The sequence below is a fragment of the Echeneis naucrates genome, chromosome 19 (genome assembly GCF_900963305.1).
Source record: "Echeneis naucrates chromosome 19, fEcheNa1.1, whole genome shotgun sequence".
Taxonomy (NCBI): domain Eukaryota; kingdom Metazoa; phylum Chordata; class Actinopteri; order Carangiformes; family Echeneidae; genus Echeneis; species Echeneis naucrates.
Genome location: NC_042529.1, coordinates 4097729 through 4111667, shown reverse-complemented (window position 1 = coordinate 4111667; position 13939 = coordinate 4097729). Strand labels below are relative to the sequence as shown.

Here is a 13939-nt window from a genome sequence, read left to right as displayed (position 1 = left end):
TATTTTGGCTACGTGCCTTGGCACTGTCCCGCCAAAAAACCAGACCAAGCCAGTTAAGTCATGATGAAACCTCCAATCCCAGAGATTTGTCTATCCCTTTCTGCCCTGGCTGTGGTCGCTCTGAGGAAGGGTGCTATTCTGAGAGCTCTGGGAAGCGATATAGTCTATAAATGGCAACTTGGAAAACAATACTTGACTTCAAACTAAATCCTAACATCAGCATGCTCACAATAACAATGGCAAAGTGCATATGTTCAGCAGATATAAAGTTATATCTGTACAACTTTTTCTGTTTAGTGTTGTAGAAATAAAAAGTAAGCCCAACAATGATGGTAGATTTAAAAACTGCAGTCCAGTTCAGTCAGGGGATCACCAAAATAGGATTCCTCTTCTGTGGGAAATGCATTTAATGTTTCATTCATTCGCTGTAACCACTGCTGAGTTTCCCAGAGAACTTCTGTTTATGTGCCTCTCAGTGTCTGCAGATGGATTCGGGGTCCTGATAAGAGTTTGCATAAAACAGCCTTGTATCAGTGTACTGTGAAGGCATTAACAGTTGTGATGCGGTCAAGAACATGGGCTTTATTTTGGAAACAGCTATTCACAATGGACAGTCAAGTCTTTACAGCTGTCTTAGCACTAACAGAAAAATGGGGAATGGGGAAGAGAAATTCTATGGCAGCATGAACGATGTAGTGCTAATGCTACGTTAACACTACATTAACATGAATACACAACAGTGGTGCTGGAGATCAGTGCATAATAAAAGGGTTTAACTTTTTTGTCAATAGTGAAGAGAAGTGAAGACTGAGATTTATGTACTCTGCTCTTTTACAGCCTAATCTGCACAGTCACACCCTGCCGCGAACACACTCATCTTCTTCTCTGCCTGGTAAGCCTCATGTCTGCTCTGTTACTTATTCACTTATTAAGAAGAAATCTGGATCAGCTTAGTCTCAAGGAGATTAACAATGACATGATGCCAAAAGTGATTGAATGTCTGGGCTTATAAAAAGTCATTTCATGAATAATTCATCATGTATTATTAATTATGTGTGAACTGTCTGAAGATTCTCTTTTGCACAGCATGTCACATTAACTCCCATTTTTGTGCTTCGTCTTTTTTTGCTGTGCATGATCTTATGCATGTGCATGCAGACATGTGGAGCACGGGCCTGTACTCATGCATGTGTGTGTCTTGTCTTAGACTTCAGTGTGGCTAACTCAAGTGTAGGGGTACATGGCTCACCCCCTTGCCCAAATGGAGACGGCCTCAGTGCAGACATTACTTCATCTGGGCGACCTCTAATACGCTCGCAGTCTTTCCACTACGCCCCAGGTAAATAGCCCTCCGCCCCTCCCACTGGTCCCTTGGTGAAGAGTCCCAGCATTGTTTACTGTTTCAGCACACTGAAAAATTGTTACAGTCCTCTGGCAAAGAATAAGTCAAAGCAAAGCTCAGCTACCTCATAAACCACCCCTCCCCTCCTGAGGGTCCGGTATTGGTATTGTTCTGACATTCGCATGGCGCCATCCACCATCCCCACACCTCAAAGCCTTGGTCTGTCTCTGCCTTGCAGAAGGGCCTCCTGGGTAATTACCTCACCTGAAGCGCGCTTTTCTGGCTTTTAGGGAGCTGTGAATGCTGTCGCTGTAAACCATCAGCTTTCCTCCAGAGCTTTGATAGTCTGCAACATCTGTTTGCCAGCAGAAACTCCTACAGAATTTCCAAGAAAACCTCCCCTGCCAAAATCTCCTTCCACACTGAGGGGGATGGGGGGACATTTTGAGTAAACTAAAGAGCACATATGTTCTGCACATCCCCTGTTTCAGCCTCAGCGCCCAACCAAACATCCTCATCCCCTCTTGTCCTGTGTCCTCGCTCTGCTGGATGTCCACAGCATGCCTTTCGCAATGCCTCTTGGCCACCCGCCACTCTTATAGAGTGTTGCCTAACCTGTGTTTCCATCGGCATGGAAAAAGTAGAGGCTGGTTTGCATCATCAGCAACAGGAGGTGTGGTTTTTAACTGTGGAGCCATTGTTGAGGTAAATGTCAAATCAATGGATGGAGCCGGGATATTGGCATCCTAAATTATTCCCGGAGGAGTGATGTCGAAATCCTGAATTAAATCTCACAATCAGACTCAATTTGTGTACACACACGTGTGTTCCATTTAAACTACTCCAAAGCGTCATGAGTAAAAGCCTCATTGTCTCTATTGATGTCCAATCCCTCACAGCCATGTAATCCTAGTATGTAAGTGCTGTGGCTTACAAATGCAATTACAGTCGGATACTGCGTTAAACAAAACAAAACATCTTTGTTCACCATGGAAACCCATTATTTGAAAGGACGGAAACAATTTATGCACATGTCTTGGCAGGGGGTTGTAGGAAAGGGGAGAGAGAAGGAATGAGTGATCTAACTTGTCTCTCTGGGTCTGCTCGGTCCAATATTCCACTGGTGGGACGGGGGCTCCTGCACAATTACACCTCTTGGTTTCTGATTGACTAATTTAATGAGGATATTAAGAATCTTTTTACTTCTTGTGCGCATTTGTTTTTCCACAGTTTATAAGCAAATTGACTGATGATGTCTATGTTTTCCAGGGTCTCCTCTTCACTATCAGCACCCCCCTGCATCTCTCCTGCCCCACCACCAGCACTACAATTTACCCTTCATGGGGCACACTCACTTTCCATTCCCATACCCAGGCTCTCCAGGTTCCCCCAAACCAGCAGGGATCCATCCTCCCCTCACACGTGTAGCCAGTAACCCCACCATCCCTTCTGTTTCCTCCCCAACACCAGGGTCCCCCAGTGCTCACAGTGAGATCTCAAGCCCTTGCAGCAACGAGAGCATCAACCTGTCCCCACCTACCCCCCAGCATCCCAACATGTGGCCACCCCACTCACAGCCCCTGTTTTCCTTGGCTAATGTCATCTCCATGGCCATGAGCATGGCTCAGTCCTTCATCCCTCCGCCGAGCCTGCCCACCCAAGTGATGCCCTCTTTTCCAGGCTTTCACCCCCAGATACCCACTCACATGGCCCCACAATCAGGTTACCCCTCTGTCTACCCACAACAGTACCACACCCCACCAGGAGAAGTCCCTTACCCCACAGTGGGCATCCCAGTGCAGAACCATGTCTACCACAGCCCTGACAATACGCCTCAGATGGACGGAGCTGCTTTTCCTCAAAGCAGCCATCCAAGCTGGCCACATCCTGTTTCTCCTCCTTCCTTGCCTTCCACACCTCCACTAGCTCCTCAGGTGTCCCAGCACCAGACCGGACCCTCCAGTCCCCCCTGCCACACCCAGGAGGACAGTCTCCACAATTATGTTCCATCATACTCAGCACAGGTTCCAGCCCAGGCTAAAGCCAACCCACAGACATCCAGCTCAAACTTCTCCTCAGACCTTTCCCCATCGCCCTCAGAGAGCCCTGAAAACACTGTGAGTCCTTTACTCTTACATCAGCCATGTTGTATTTCTGCGTGTCAATGATACAGTGATTGATCAATTAATCAGCAATAGTCAGTGTTTATTTATTGTTCTCATTAATTATTAAGATTTGATGCTAGTTGAGATTCACTGGTCCCAGCTTCACAGATGTGAGGCTTTTGTAAACAGAATATCTTTAGATTATAAACAACTAGTTTAACAAAAAAAGATGGGGCCTTTTCACAACCTGCTGAGTGTTTATAGATTCACTTTCAGACGTTTAATGGATCAACTTCTGTTACAATGCCTTAACTCTGGCTATCTGCAGATACTTCTTTAAAAGGAGTTTTCTCCAACATTTAATATCGGAGTCCTGCTCTTGGACAAACTCAGGAATGGTTTAATAAGATGGAATTTGGATGTAAAAGTTTTACAGCCCAGCATGAGCGCCAGCTGAAACACTGGTCACATGTGGCTCAACTTCCAATCTGCTTTAGCACTCCTGCTGATGAAATATATTTTTCCCGTCTAGTTATCATCCTTCCCTGTTGTACCTGAGATGAATACCAGTACCCCAAAACCAAAAGCCCCATCCACTGAACCTGGTAAGAAAGTCTGCATGTATTTTCATTCCCAAAAGGGTTTCTCCACCATCTCTGGATCATAAACACCTGAAGTTTTACTAGCTAGGGGCTGTGAGAGCTGGAAAATACCGTGTGATTATGTTTGCACACCAAACACACCCTCACACGTTCGTATATACATTCGCATGCACCCATACCCAAAGTTTCAAGTTTACAAGTTTCCCTCCTCTGCTGTGTTTTATAATATATTATCTAAAAACAGCATGATGTCCCAGTTACGGACAGTTTGCCTTTTTTTCTCTCCATCGTATCCTCGGTGACATTGTCATTTGTTGGTAGTGCCTTGGGAGGCATTGCGTAACCGTCTGGATGTAATGTTCCATTCAATATGAACACAAACGTAGGTGTGATCGGGGCACTACCCCTCCAACACTGACCAATCAGCGAACAGCTACGCTCATTACAGGCCTCTCCTCCCACATCCACACCTGTCAGTATTTATACTCTCCTCGGGAGCCCACATTTTCAACAGAGTGCCTCTGTTTCAGTGGGCAGAGAACCAGACTGTCTGTGTTTACTGTAAGAAGGACACATAGTGGGGGAAAACATGCACTGCAGGATTTCAAACCCGAAATGATTTGCCGATTTGAGTGCACAGAGACTGTTGGACACAATTAGTTTGAATGTGACATGCGATAAAATCCCAAGTATCATATATTATCGCTGCTGGAAATGAAGGGTCTTTAGCGGGTATTCACCTACACTGGGAGAGTACCAATTTAAGTGCATTTAGGAAACAAAACAAAAAAAAAAAAAACAGAGGGATACCTCTCTCAAAGATATGGTCAAGAAACACACTTAAGGAATAGTCGGGAGTGCTGCTTTGTTTCTAATGAATATATTGTCTCTCTTAAAGGAATCTGTAACATATGTAACATATGAGAATTATTACTCTAGTGTTATTAGCTTTTAATTTTATTTTAAAGAGTTTTAATGCCTAAAAAAGTTTTATTTCTCTATATATATTACAGAGGTCCAGTCTACAGCAGTGACTGTTGGGCGATTCCAGGTGACACCCAGTATGGACATCCCTGCGCCTGCTGTGCCTTTAGATACTGTGCCTGCTGTACTACAGCCTGAAGAGAGCGGCAGCACCCCAACAGAGAGCAGCACAGAGGAACAGGGGGAATCTGAGACCAGTCTGGGCACCTCCCTCACCATGTCCCCCCCCCACCCCCATCCTCAGCGAGGGTCGGCAGGACTCCTCCAGGAGGTGGACAGGCAGCAGAAGCAGCAACAGCAGCAGGAGCAGAACACGGGAGAAGCGGATGAAGAGGAGGACGATGAGGTGGAGGACGAGGGAAACATGGTTGGGGAACGACAGAGGACGAGGAAGAGGAATCGGAGGAGGGCGTACAGCCTCAGCTTGATGGGAACGTCTACAGACAGCGGGCTCTCAGTGATGGCTGCTGAGGTGGAGGGGAGGCTGTGGGATGGATCGGTGGGCAGCCCGCAGTACGGCAATGCCCTTCACCATCTATGGATGATGACTTACAACCGCAACGCCCCCTACCTGAGCAGTGATGACTCAGACAGCGATGACGAAGAAATGCTGGAAGAGCTTCAGGAACTCAGAGAAAAGTAAGTGACACCCGAGAGGATGTCCAAGTTCCACTTCTACATTTACCAGCAGCCAAGATGCTGAATTCATTTTTCCACTCTCACCAACTTATTACTCACTGGCTTATGTGGTGCTTTCTGTCTCTCATCAGACATTTGACAGAGGTGCAGACACTGCAGGCTGCCCAGAAGAAAGAGATTGAGGAGCTGTATGAGAAGATGGGGAAGGTTCCTCCTCCAGGCATTGTCTCTCCTGCTGCTATGCTGTCCAGTCGACAGCGCCGCCTGTCCAAGGGGAGCGGTTTCCCGTCATCTCGTAGGAACAGTCTGCAGCGCTTGGACATCCTGCCGCTCCAAGGTGCTTCCTCACCTCTGTCCATATTTCTCTGATTACAGTCATCTGTTTTTTGAACACGTGACACTGTTTCATCGAAATGGGTTTCAGAGTGTACGTCTTGTGTTTGTTTTCTAGGTATCATTAGGAGAAACTCACTGGGAGGCAGCAGCAGCGGCTCCCAGGATAAACCAAGCAGAGGGGTCACCTTTGCCACTGACATTAGTAGAATGGTGAGTGTTTACATAAACAAATGAAATATTATTCACCTTAAACGCAACAACAACAAAAAAAAAACATCTTTGTGATTTTTCCAGTGAGAAACTCGAAGCCAAGCCCGCTGTATATCTGGACTACCTCATCTGAAGTGTGACTGCAGTGGTCAAACCCGTCCTGAAGGAGGATCACTTTAACACGTTTCACTGGCACGCCGATCAGCAAAAACTGCTTCCCTCCGCGAGTGGCCATTTACCTCAACTGTACAGAAACTGTCATCATTGAAGATGGATTTATGCAGGAACTGTAACAGTTCACAGCCCTTTGTCAGATTTGGTGAATTTGTTTCAGCACAAGCTCAAATTATCTACAGTCTGGTTCATGTTCAAACTCACAACTTCTTTTTTTTTTTTTGGCAGTCTTGTAAATAAAACGTCCGAACCGAGCCAATAGTTTAGAAGCAGCCAGCTTCTGTTCATCCTGCAAAATTATTATTATTTTTTTTTTTGCATTAACGCAGTCAAGTGATACACAGTGCTGCAGAGTTGACCCCCTTAGAGCCGCAGCTGCACCTGGTATGATACTGACACAGAATGACTAGAGTTGCCGTTTTCCTGCTTGTCTGAATCACTGCCGCTAATCAATCTGAGCACAGTAACGTGAGCCACAGCCAAGCTCTGACACTTACTGACAGTTTTCATGCATGACGACAGCACTTTGGATAACTTCAACAATAATTTGCTGTAGTTTGTTGATATATCACCACCTGATGACTGCACAGTAAATATACTCTCATTTAGTGTAGCTCTGATTATTGCCCTCCAGAGGCTGACGAGAGCAGTCAGTTTGATTTGTTCGACTTTGTATTCTGAAAATATCTTGTTGTAGTACATCTCTGGTTCCTTTAGTGGTTTTGACACCTGGAACGGTCACCTACATTGTCTATGCTCGGCCTGCAGAGGTTTGACTGCAGTTCTGACATTTTCAGATGTCGTGAGGATGATGATTTTTTGTTTTGTACATCAGTACAATTAGGCTGTATCATGAAGATATTACATGATGGAAAAAAAAGGAAAAAATATCTGTTTTTCAAACTGTTAAAAGTTGCAGAAGCATAGAGAACATCAAGTCAATTTTCAGACTCTATAACTTTAAGTGTTTCTTCATAATGATTAGATGTGAACAATCAACCTAGGTTTTAGACTACTGGCTTTCCTGTTGTACATGTGTATATAGTAGAGAGTAGAGTGCATTTAGATCATGTTTACAAGAGTAAACTAAATAAATATTTCAGCAACCGTAATTCCTGCTCAAGAAAAAAAAAAAAAATCATTTATGGCTTGTTCCATAGATCGAGCACCTTGTGCACTTTAGAAAATTCTACTTTAATTCTCATTCATTCAACACGTTCATTGTCCGTGGACAAAACTGTGCTCATTTGAGGAAGAGCCAATATTTTTTTCCTGTTATTTTTCCATAAGCGAGGTAGGGTTAGGGTTAGAGAGTAGAACAGTTTGTTTCATCGCAATAATACATATTGGATCGCAGCAATGATGATCTACCCTCCCACAGTCGTCAATAGTTATTATATATATTGTGGGACATGGTGAAATCACCCCAAGCTGTGAATCTGTAGCTGTTGCCTTATGAGAAAAAAAATATTCACATAACACACTGAATTTTCCTGCAGTTGAACTCCTGTAAGATTCGTAATATATACTCAAAGAAATTTCAATTTTTTTTATGTAAATAAATAATTGTATTGCTTTCTAAAGCTGCTGTCCTGCCATGCTGAATCTGTGCCTTTCCCTTACAATGTCTTATTTTATATTTTTACTCTAAAGTTTTGTTGGCTAGATCAGACTCTGTATATCAAATTTTGACAAAAATAAATGCATCTGTAAATACTGCGGCTCCTTCCTCATCCTTAATGCATGAAGTTAGATACAACTGTGGGGGAAAAATTCCCATACATTAGATTTTTATTTGACAGATCACTCTTTCGACATAAATAACATGTTCTGGCAGATTAGGGTGCGTGTCATGTCACCAGTATCACTGGAATTATTTGCTTTCAAAGGCCACTTCAACATCATTTGCTGACTAAAAATTTGCAATGTTCCTGCAATACTTTATCTGTATCACATGATCTGGGCTGGAAATCAGACGGAGGTTGCCTGTAATCTGTAGCGTGAGCTTTTTGAATTACATGTTGAGGTCAGTGACCAGTCCTTTTCCCCGACAAGCAAGCTTAATCAGAATCAAGATACATCTCTCTTAAATTCAGCAGCAGAACCACCCAATTACCCTTTGAAATCAAGTCCGACGCTGTCTCATTGTTACAAAAAAAACAAAAACCCAAAACAAAACAACCCAGCAGCCAGTCCATGGATTTGGAATTCGTGGCATCCGTGTCCAGATAAGTCCCTTCTCAGTTAAGTACTGGACAGTCAACAAGTCCAACCACAGGCTGACCAACCCATGCATCTCATTTGGCACCGCTGTTTGGTCCCTGTGATCTTGCACGTCTGGCCTCTTCATCCATTTCATCCATGATCTTTTCCTGGGAGACTGAGTAAAACGTGTACCCGTCTAATTCAGGGAGCAAGAGGTCAAGGCAAATAAATGAACGAAAGAAACACAGTACAAGAGAAAAGAACAACCAGATTAATGTCCTCACTGTTTGTAGTTTCACGGTGCCTGAATTTAGTATTTACTCATTTAAATGTTAACATAATCATATGCTTATACCATTTTTAATTTAGCCATTTTCTGAAATTATAACTCAACCTACAGAGCTGGCTCGAACTAGTTGAGTCTCACGATAGAATTAAAGAACCCCAAATCTGCCAGAAAAATATTTAATGAAAACGTCCCCACAGAACACATCAGGACCAATACGTTATGCTCATTACAAATATACATGGAGTTGTTTAGGTATTTAATATTTAATTACATAAAGAAAACCGTATAACACTGCCTTGGAAAGGCTAACCCTGTTTTATCATCAGGAAACACCCTCAGGAGCATTTAAGCGTAGTAATATTGTATGAATTTATAGTAAACAGCCTTTTTGTGCATTAATATCGTGTTATATAATATAATAATAATAATAATAATAATATGGCTTTAGTGTTATACGATGATGGCTAACTGTGACGTTAGTATCTATATACAGCAGTTACATGAATTTAAGTTAAATTTAAAAATTAATAAAATTAAGTTATCTGCTGTGCAGATAAATCAGCGTTAGATTTAATTTAATTTTATTTATGTTGTGATAAAAAAAACAAACAAAAAAAAAAACAGCTATCAAACTCAAGGACTCCGGAGTGCGGTTAGCATGCTAAGCTAACGTTGCATAGTTCACCTTGTGTTCACGTTAGCATGCCCGACAAGGATACAGATCCCCAGGACCAGGGCTCCGATGGCCAGACCCGTCGCCGCGTTTCTCCCCCGCAGCATGTGCGTTTTCTTCTTCCACTGCTCCCGCTCCACCTGCCGGATGAAGTGCATCTGCTCCGGGGACAGGCCCTCCTTCGCCGGGTCTATCCTGGTCGCGAACGGAGCCTCCTTCGGCGTCTTGTCGGCCATGTCCGCGGTCAGCGCTGCTGGATGTCGGGTAGTTTCACAACAGTCAAATATAAATAAATAAATAACATTCACAGTAAAGTTTTAAAACATCTGATGGCTTTAGCGGCGCAAGAGAGCCCCGTCGGTGCGCTGTGAGATCTGCACAGGAAACTAAAAGCCGCAGGTCGGAGTTGTGCAACGCTCAAACGAGTCCCCCCGTCGAGCCGGCGACATTTTGGTTCCTACGAGGAGCCGTTGAAACGACCGCGGCAAAATGGCGCCATCCTCCGGAACACATCAGCGTTGAATTACGATTTGTTTTTATTTTTGTGCGAAAGTAAAAAAAAAAAAAAAGAAGAAGAAATTGTGAAATATAGACGTGGGTAGTTTTCTGAAATGTAAAGATTAAGTCGTCATTTGGTCGCTGCAGATGGAGGAAAGGTTGTTTTGTTTCTCCAATCGCGGTTTTAAATTCGGAGAAGCGTCTTTTGACCTGATATCAGATTTTCTTATTTATCTAAACAAGAAAAACAAAGAAAACCTCAACAGTCTCTCAGCATGTAGTGGAAACTTCAGAGACAAAAAGGTCGTTGGTGAGTACGTTTTTTTTTTTTTTTTGTTTTTTTTTTAACATTATTTTATATTGACAGCGGACATTTACATTATTTAGACGTTAGCTAACGTTATTTTTTCTTAATTTTTTTATAAACATACGACACCTAAAAGCCATTTTCGTATTGGAGAGACAGTGTTAATAGTTAAATTCAGGCTATTCACCTCTGATCATCTCTGAGATAGACCACCTGTGCTAAATTACATACAACTGCATATTTAACAGCTCATTAACAGTTCTTTGAAAAACAGGGACGAAGAAACAAAGTAAAATCTTCTTTATTTATAGTAACCCCCCCAAAAAAAACAAATTAACACATCTAAATAGTGTGTAACAAACACAACAATACACAACTATTCTCATTCTACTAAATGAACTAGGGAGTGTATATAAAATGAATATTTAAATGGTTGGGGTGTCAGAGATACACAACTATGACCTCAAACAAAAGAGGTTTTTCATTATAAAACAGGAAACATGGCGCACACTTGTAAGGACCTTGAACTCACCTATCAACATTTGTGGTGATATTTTTGGTAGCATCTTTGGCCATTTTATACATTTGTTATTTGATAGCACAGTGACAACGGCTGGAACAGAGAGGAAAGGAACTGCTCTTAGAAAACAGCCTGACCAGCCGACCACTAAGCGCTTTGGTCACCCACAATGATATACATTTACGATATAATCTTACACACTCTTCATTTGGCACCACTGATATATCAATGTTTAGAGTCTATGGAGTGGGCTGTCATCAGTAAACCTACAGTGCTCTCTGTGTTTTCACGCTGTAGTTCTTTCAGCAACAATAGTCCTCAATTGGTGGGATTTACTAAGATGTCCAAGGCTTAGTCTCAGAGGCCCGCTAGGCCTCGCCGTACCCTGTCATCAATCTGGAGTCTTTGGTACACCTGGGATTGTGAGCCCTGTCATTATGGAGGCCAGATCTCCATACAAACTGCAGGTAGCAGAGTCAGCCAGCCACCAGCAGCTCAGCAGACAAACCCTGCCAGTGCAGAGGAACAGATGGGCAGTAGTTTTAATGACTGCTGATGAACATCAAAAGGTCTCTTAAGTAAAATGACACTTACAATACTATTTATTTAAATAGATTCATTGGGATACTGCTTAGAAAAGCTCTGTCTCTTTAGCATGCTTCCCCCGTTACAATGCTGGCTTACTGAAGTAAGTTGCCATCCTCACAGCATAGAGGGGGATTTCCAAAGAAATACTTACATTTCTTTTAAACTGACTTGTCAGTAGATCCTCAGCCAGTAAGCCAGTGTTTTGCAGGTGGGTGGTGTTGAGAACCCAGCATGGTTCCTTTTCAGTGTTTTACTTACGTGGCTCTTAGCTATTATTTCATGCAAAACTATTATAAGGAGAAAAACATTTAACAGAATTGTATTTTAAATTAAGATTAATTTCATTAATAACTTTTTAAAATATGTATTTCATTGGACCATTTTTATATCATCGTCACCCAGTGTTGGATCTGTACCTGATAAATGATGCAAGATATTTATAATTTTTCATTTCCAACATGTTCGGTTAGCATGACTCATAAATGGCAGTGAGTACTTGGAGAGTTATGGGTCACATTTCATTTTATTGATTCCATTTCAGAGAACTACATGAGATCTCTCACAGTGTCATTTTACATGGAACTGCCTGAGCACATTTACTGAATCCATTTTACTGCATGCATGAGATTGCCTTACAAATTATTTTCTGCAAATTACATTGTATTATGGTCTGTCACCTCTTTCTTAACATGCTTTGATCATGCCTCCACTAAAAAAGTTCCTTTAACTTAGAGTACATCTTCCTGATAACCAAAGACCTGAGCCTCGATCCTCTGGTTGGATACCATGCCATTGAATTACTTCAGAGGTAAAAAGGAGCAGCATATTTTCCCTACGCTGTTACGCCTTATACATTATTAGTTTAGACATGCCTTTATCTCCCTCAGGTTCATGGTCAAGCACCTCACAGATTTACTGACCACGCCCACACCTCCAGGTGCAGTTGCTGTTCAGCCAAGAAGTTATGAGGATGCTGTTTTAGTCAAGATGAAGAAGAAATTCCCCCTCATTGTCTTTTCCTGTGTGAAGCTTGCTAGTAAACTGTCCTTGCACGCTCATGTAAGTTTTGAGAGGTCATACTGTTTACAGTTTTCAATTCTCTGTGATTAAAAATGACGCCATCTCCCACATTTTTAGATCATCGACAACAATACTGCAGTGCACTTTCTGAATTCAGTTGGCCACAGAGTTTCCAAGCAGACTCTCTTGGATTTGGAGCTAATGATCTTGAAAGGGCTTGACTTCAGACTAAACACCCCAAATCCTCTGACATATGTGGAAATACTTCTGGAGGTACTGGGTAAGACAATAAACACGTCTAAAGTGTTAGCATGCAAATGAATGGCTGATTTATCGTGAAACAACTTTGGCAGGACACAATGAGCCGTCCAGTCCTGTGGAGCGCCTGTATGATTTATGCCACCATGTTCTCCAGTTTGTCTGCCTGCAGAAGACCGCTATCTACGACACCTTGCTAAAGACTACCATTCAGCAGGGCAGCCCGTCCAGAGAACAGAGGTATTGCATTTTATCTTCAAGCCCCATCTTCTGATGTTTTGGTACAGGTGTTTTCTGTCACAGTAGAGTGGAGAACTTCTAGATTGGCAGTTGAGTAAACTACGAGCAGCTAGAAACTGTCAGCATCATTTCGGTTTCAAACTCTTTCTTATGTGATCAGGTTTTTCATGGCTTGTCATCCCCATTTACATTTACTCAAAAGCTACTTAACTGTGACAGTGAACAGCAATTGTTTTGACCACTAGGAGGTACCAGAAACCATCTGTGAACACAACGCTGACACGTTAGCAGACAGTTTCTTATTTACACCATCTGGCATAGTTATGTCTCCGGCTGATACGGACTGTAACAACTCTGTTTAAATACCAGAGAGAAGTTTGTGACAGTGACTGAGGACTGCATGCTTCTTGGTGTTGGCGTCATCGCTGTGGCTGCATTCATCCTCCGTGTCAAGAACTGGGAGAAGGTGAAATATTCGTGATTAATATGAACAAAAAAAAATGTTTTAAATCAGACAAGTATTAGGTGTTCACTGTCTTAGATTTATAAAGTTTAGTTATTGTTAGTGTCTACGTAATCTGTCCCAAATATAGTTCATACAAACTGCTTTATCTGTGACGACTTTCTTTTCGCACACGACAGGTTGTGGGAGAACTGAGCCATATCACAGGAATCTCAACGAAGAGCATCAGCGATTTCGCTCATGTGACACTGATGCATCTCATGAGATCTAGTTTCCCTCTAACATGAACCTGAGGCTCACTTACCAAACACAGCTTTATCTGGTCACTGCGGTGGGGTTTGTTTTGTTGTTGTTGGTGTAGGTGTTGGTGCAGAACATGTACTGTGTCCCTGAATCAGATTCACATGGCCTGGTAGTGATACACATATTTTGATTGTATATAATGAAATTCATATTGATGTTGAAAGTTGTGAAAATATCCTTAAA

At 42.5% G+C, this 13939-nt stretch overlaps 3 protein-coding genes across 6 annotated transcripts in view; 2 read left to right on the top strand and 1 right to left on the bottom strand.

Annotated features, from left to right (window-relative positions):
* wnk4a (WNK lysine deficient protein kinase 4a) overlaps window positions 1-8113 on the top strand; it is a 37082-nt gene extending 28969 nt beyond the window's left edge. For 3 of the 4 annotated variants that reach the window (XM_029527382.1, XM_029527381.1, XM_029527383.1), the window contains 8 exons: window positions 838-892; window positions 1208-1339; window positions 2612-3459; window positions 3980-4052; window positions 5063-5672; window positions 5804-6009; window positions 6124-6218; window positions 6303-8113. In XM_029527382.1, the coding sequence (XP_029383242.1) occupies window positions 838-892; window positions 1208-1339; window positions 2612-3459; window positions 3980-4052; window positions 5063-5672; window positions 5804-6009; window positions 6124-6218; window positions 6303-6305 (2022 nt within the window). In that variant the 3' untranslated portion in view covers window positions 6306-8113. The remainder of the gene's footprint in view (window positions 1-837; window positions 893-1207; window positions 1340-2611; window positions 3460-3979; window positions 4053-5062; window positions 5673-5803; window positions 6010-6123; window positions 6219-6302) is intronic. The other variant, XM_029527384.1, reaches the window with a different exon arrangement.
* On the bottom strand, window positions 7497-9954 carry coa3a (cytochrome C oxidase assembly factor 3a). The gene is made up of 2 exons (XM_029527386.1): window positions 9606-9954; window positions 7497-8793 (listed from the first exon to the last, which is right to left on the bottom strand). The coding sequence occupies exons 1-2, from the start codon at window positions 9793-9795 to the stop codon at window positions 8690-8692; spliced, it is 294 nt and encodes a 97-aa protein (XP_029383246.1). The 5' UTR covers window positions 9796-9954; the 3' UTR covers window positions 7497-8689.
* A 250-nt stretch (window positions 9955-10204) lies between these two features.
* On the top strand, window positions 10205-13740 carry cntd1 (cyclin N-terminal domain containing 1). Its single transcript, XM_029528360.1, has 7 exons — window positions 10205-10367; window positions 12205-12280; window positions 12360-12531; window positions 12610-12772; window positions 12846-12990; window positions 13360-13456; window positions 13633-13740. The coding sequence occupies exons 1-7, from the start codon at window positions 10205-10207 to the stop codon at window positions 13738-13740; spliced, it is 924 nt and encodes a 307-aa protein (XP_029384220.1).
* Window positions 13741-13939: the final 199 nt, after the last annotated feature.

Excerpts from the sequence above, each read along its gene's own strand:
- coa3a (XM_029527386.1), bottom strand. The coding sequence starts at position 9,795 with ATGGCCGACAAGACGCCGAAGGAGGCTCCGTTCGCGACCAGGATAGAC. Across the intron at positions 8,794-9,605 it reads AGCCCTGGTCCTGGGGATCT|ACGGGTACACGTTTTACTCA; the intron begins GTATCCTTGTCG and ends TCCCTGAATTAG.
- cntd1 (XM_029528360.1), top strand. The coding sequence starts at position 10,205 with ATGGAGGAAAGGTTGTTTTGTTTCTCCAATCGCGGTTTTAAATTCGGA. Across the intron at positions 10,368-12,204 it reads CAGAGACAAAAAGGTCGTTG|AGTACATCTTCCTGATAACC; the intron begins GTGAGTACGTTT and ends CCTTTAACTTAG. Across the intron at positions 13,457-13,632 it reads GTGTCAAGAACTGGGAGAAG|GTTGTGGGAGAACTGAGCCA; the intron begins GTGAAATATTCG and ends CGCACACGACAG.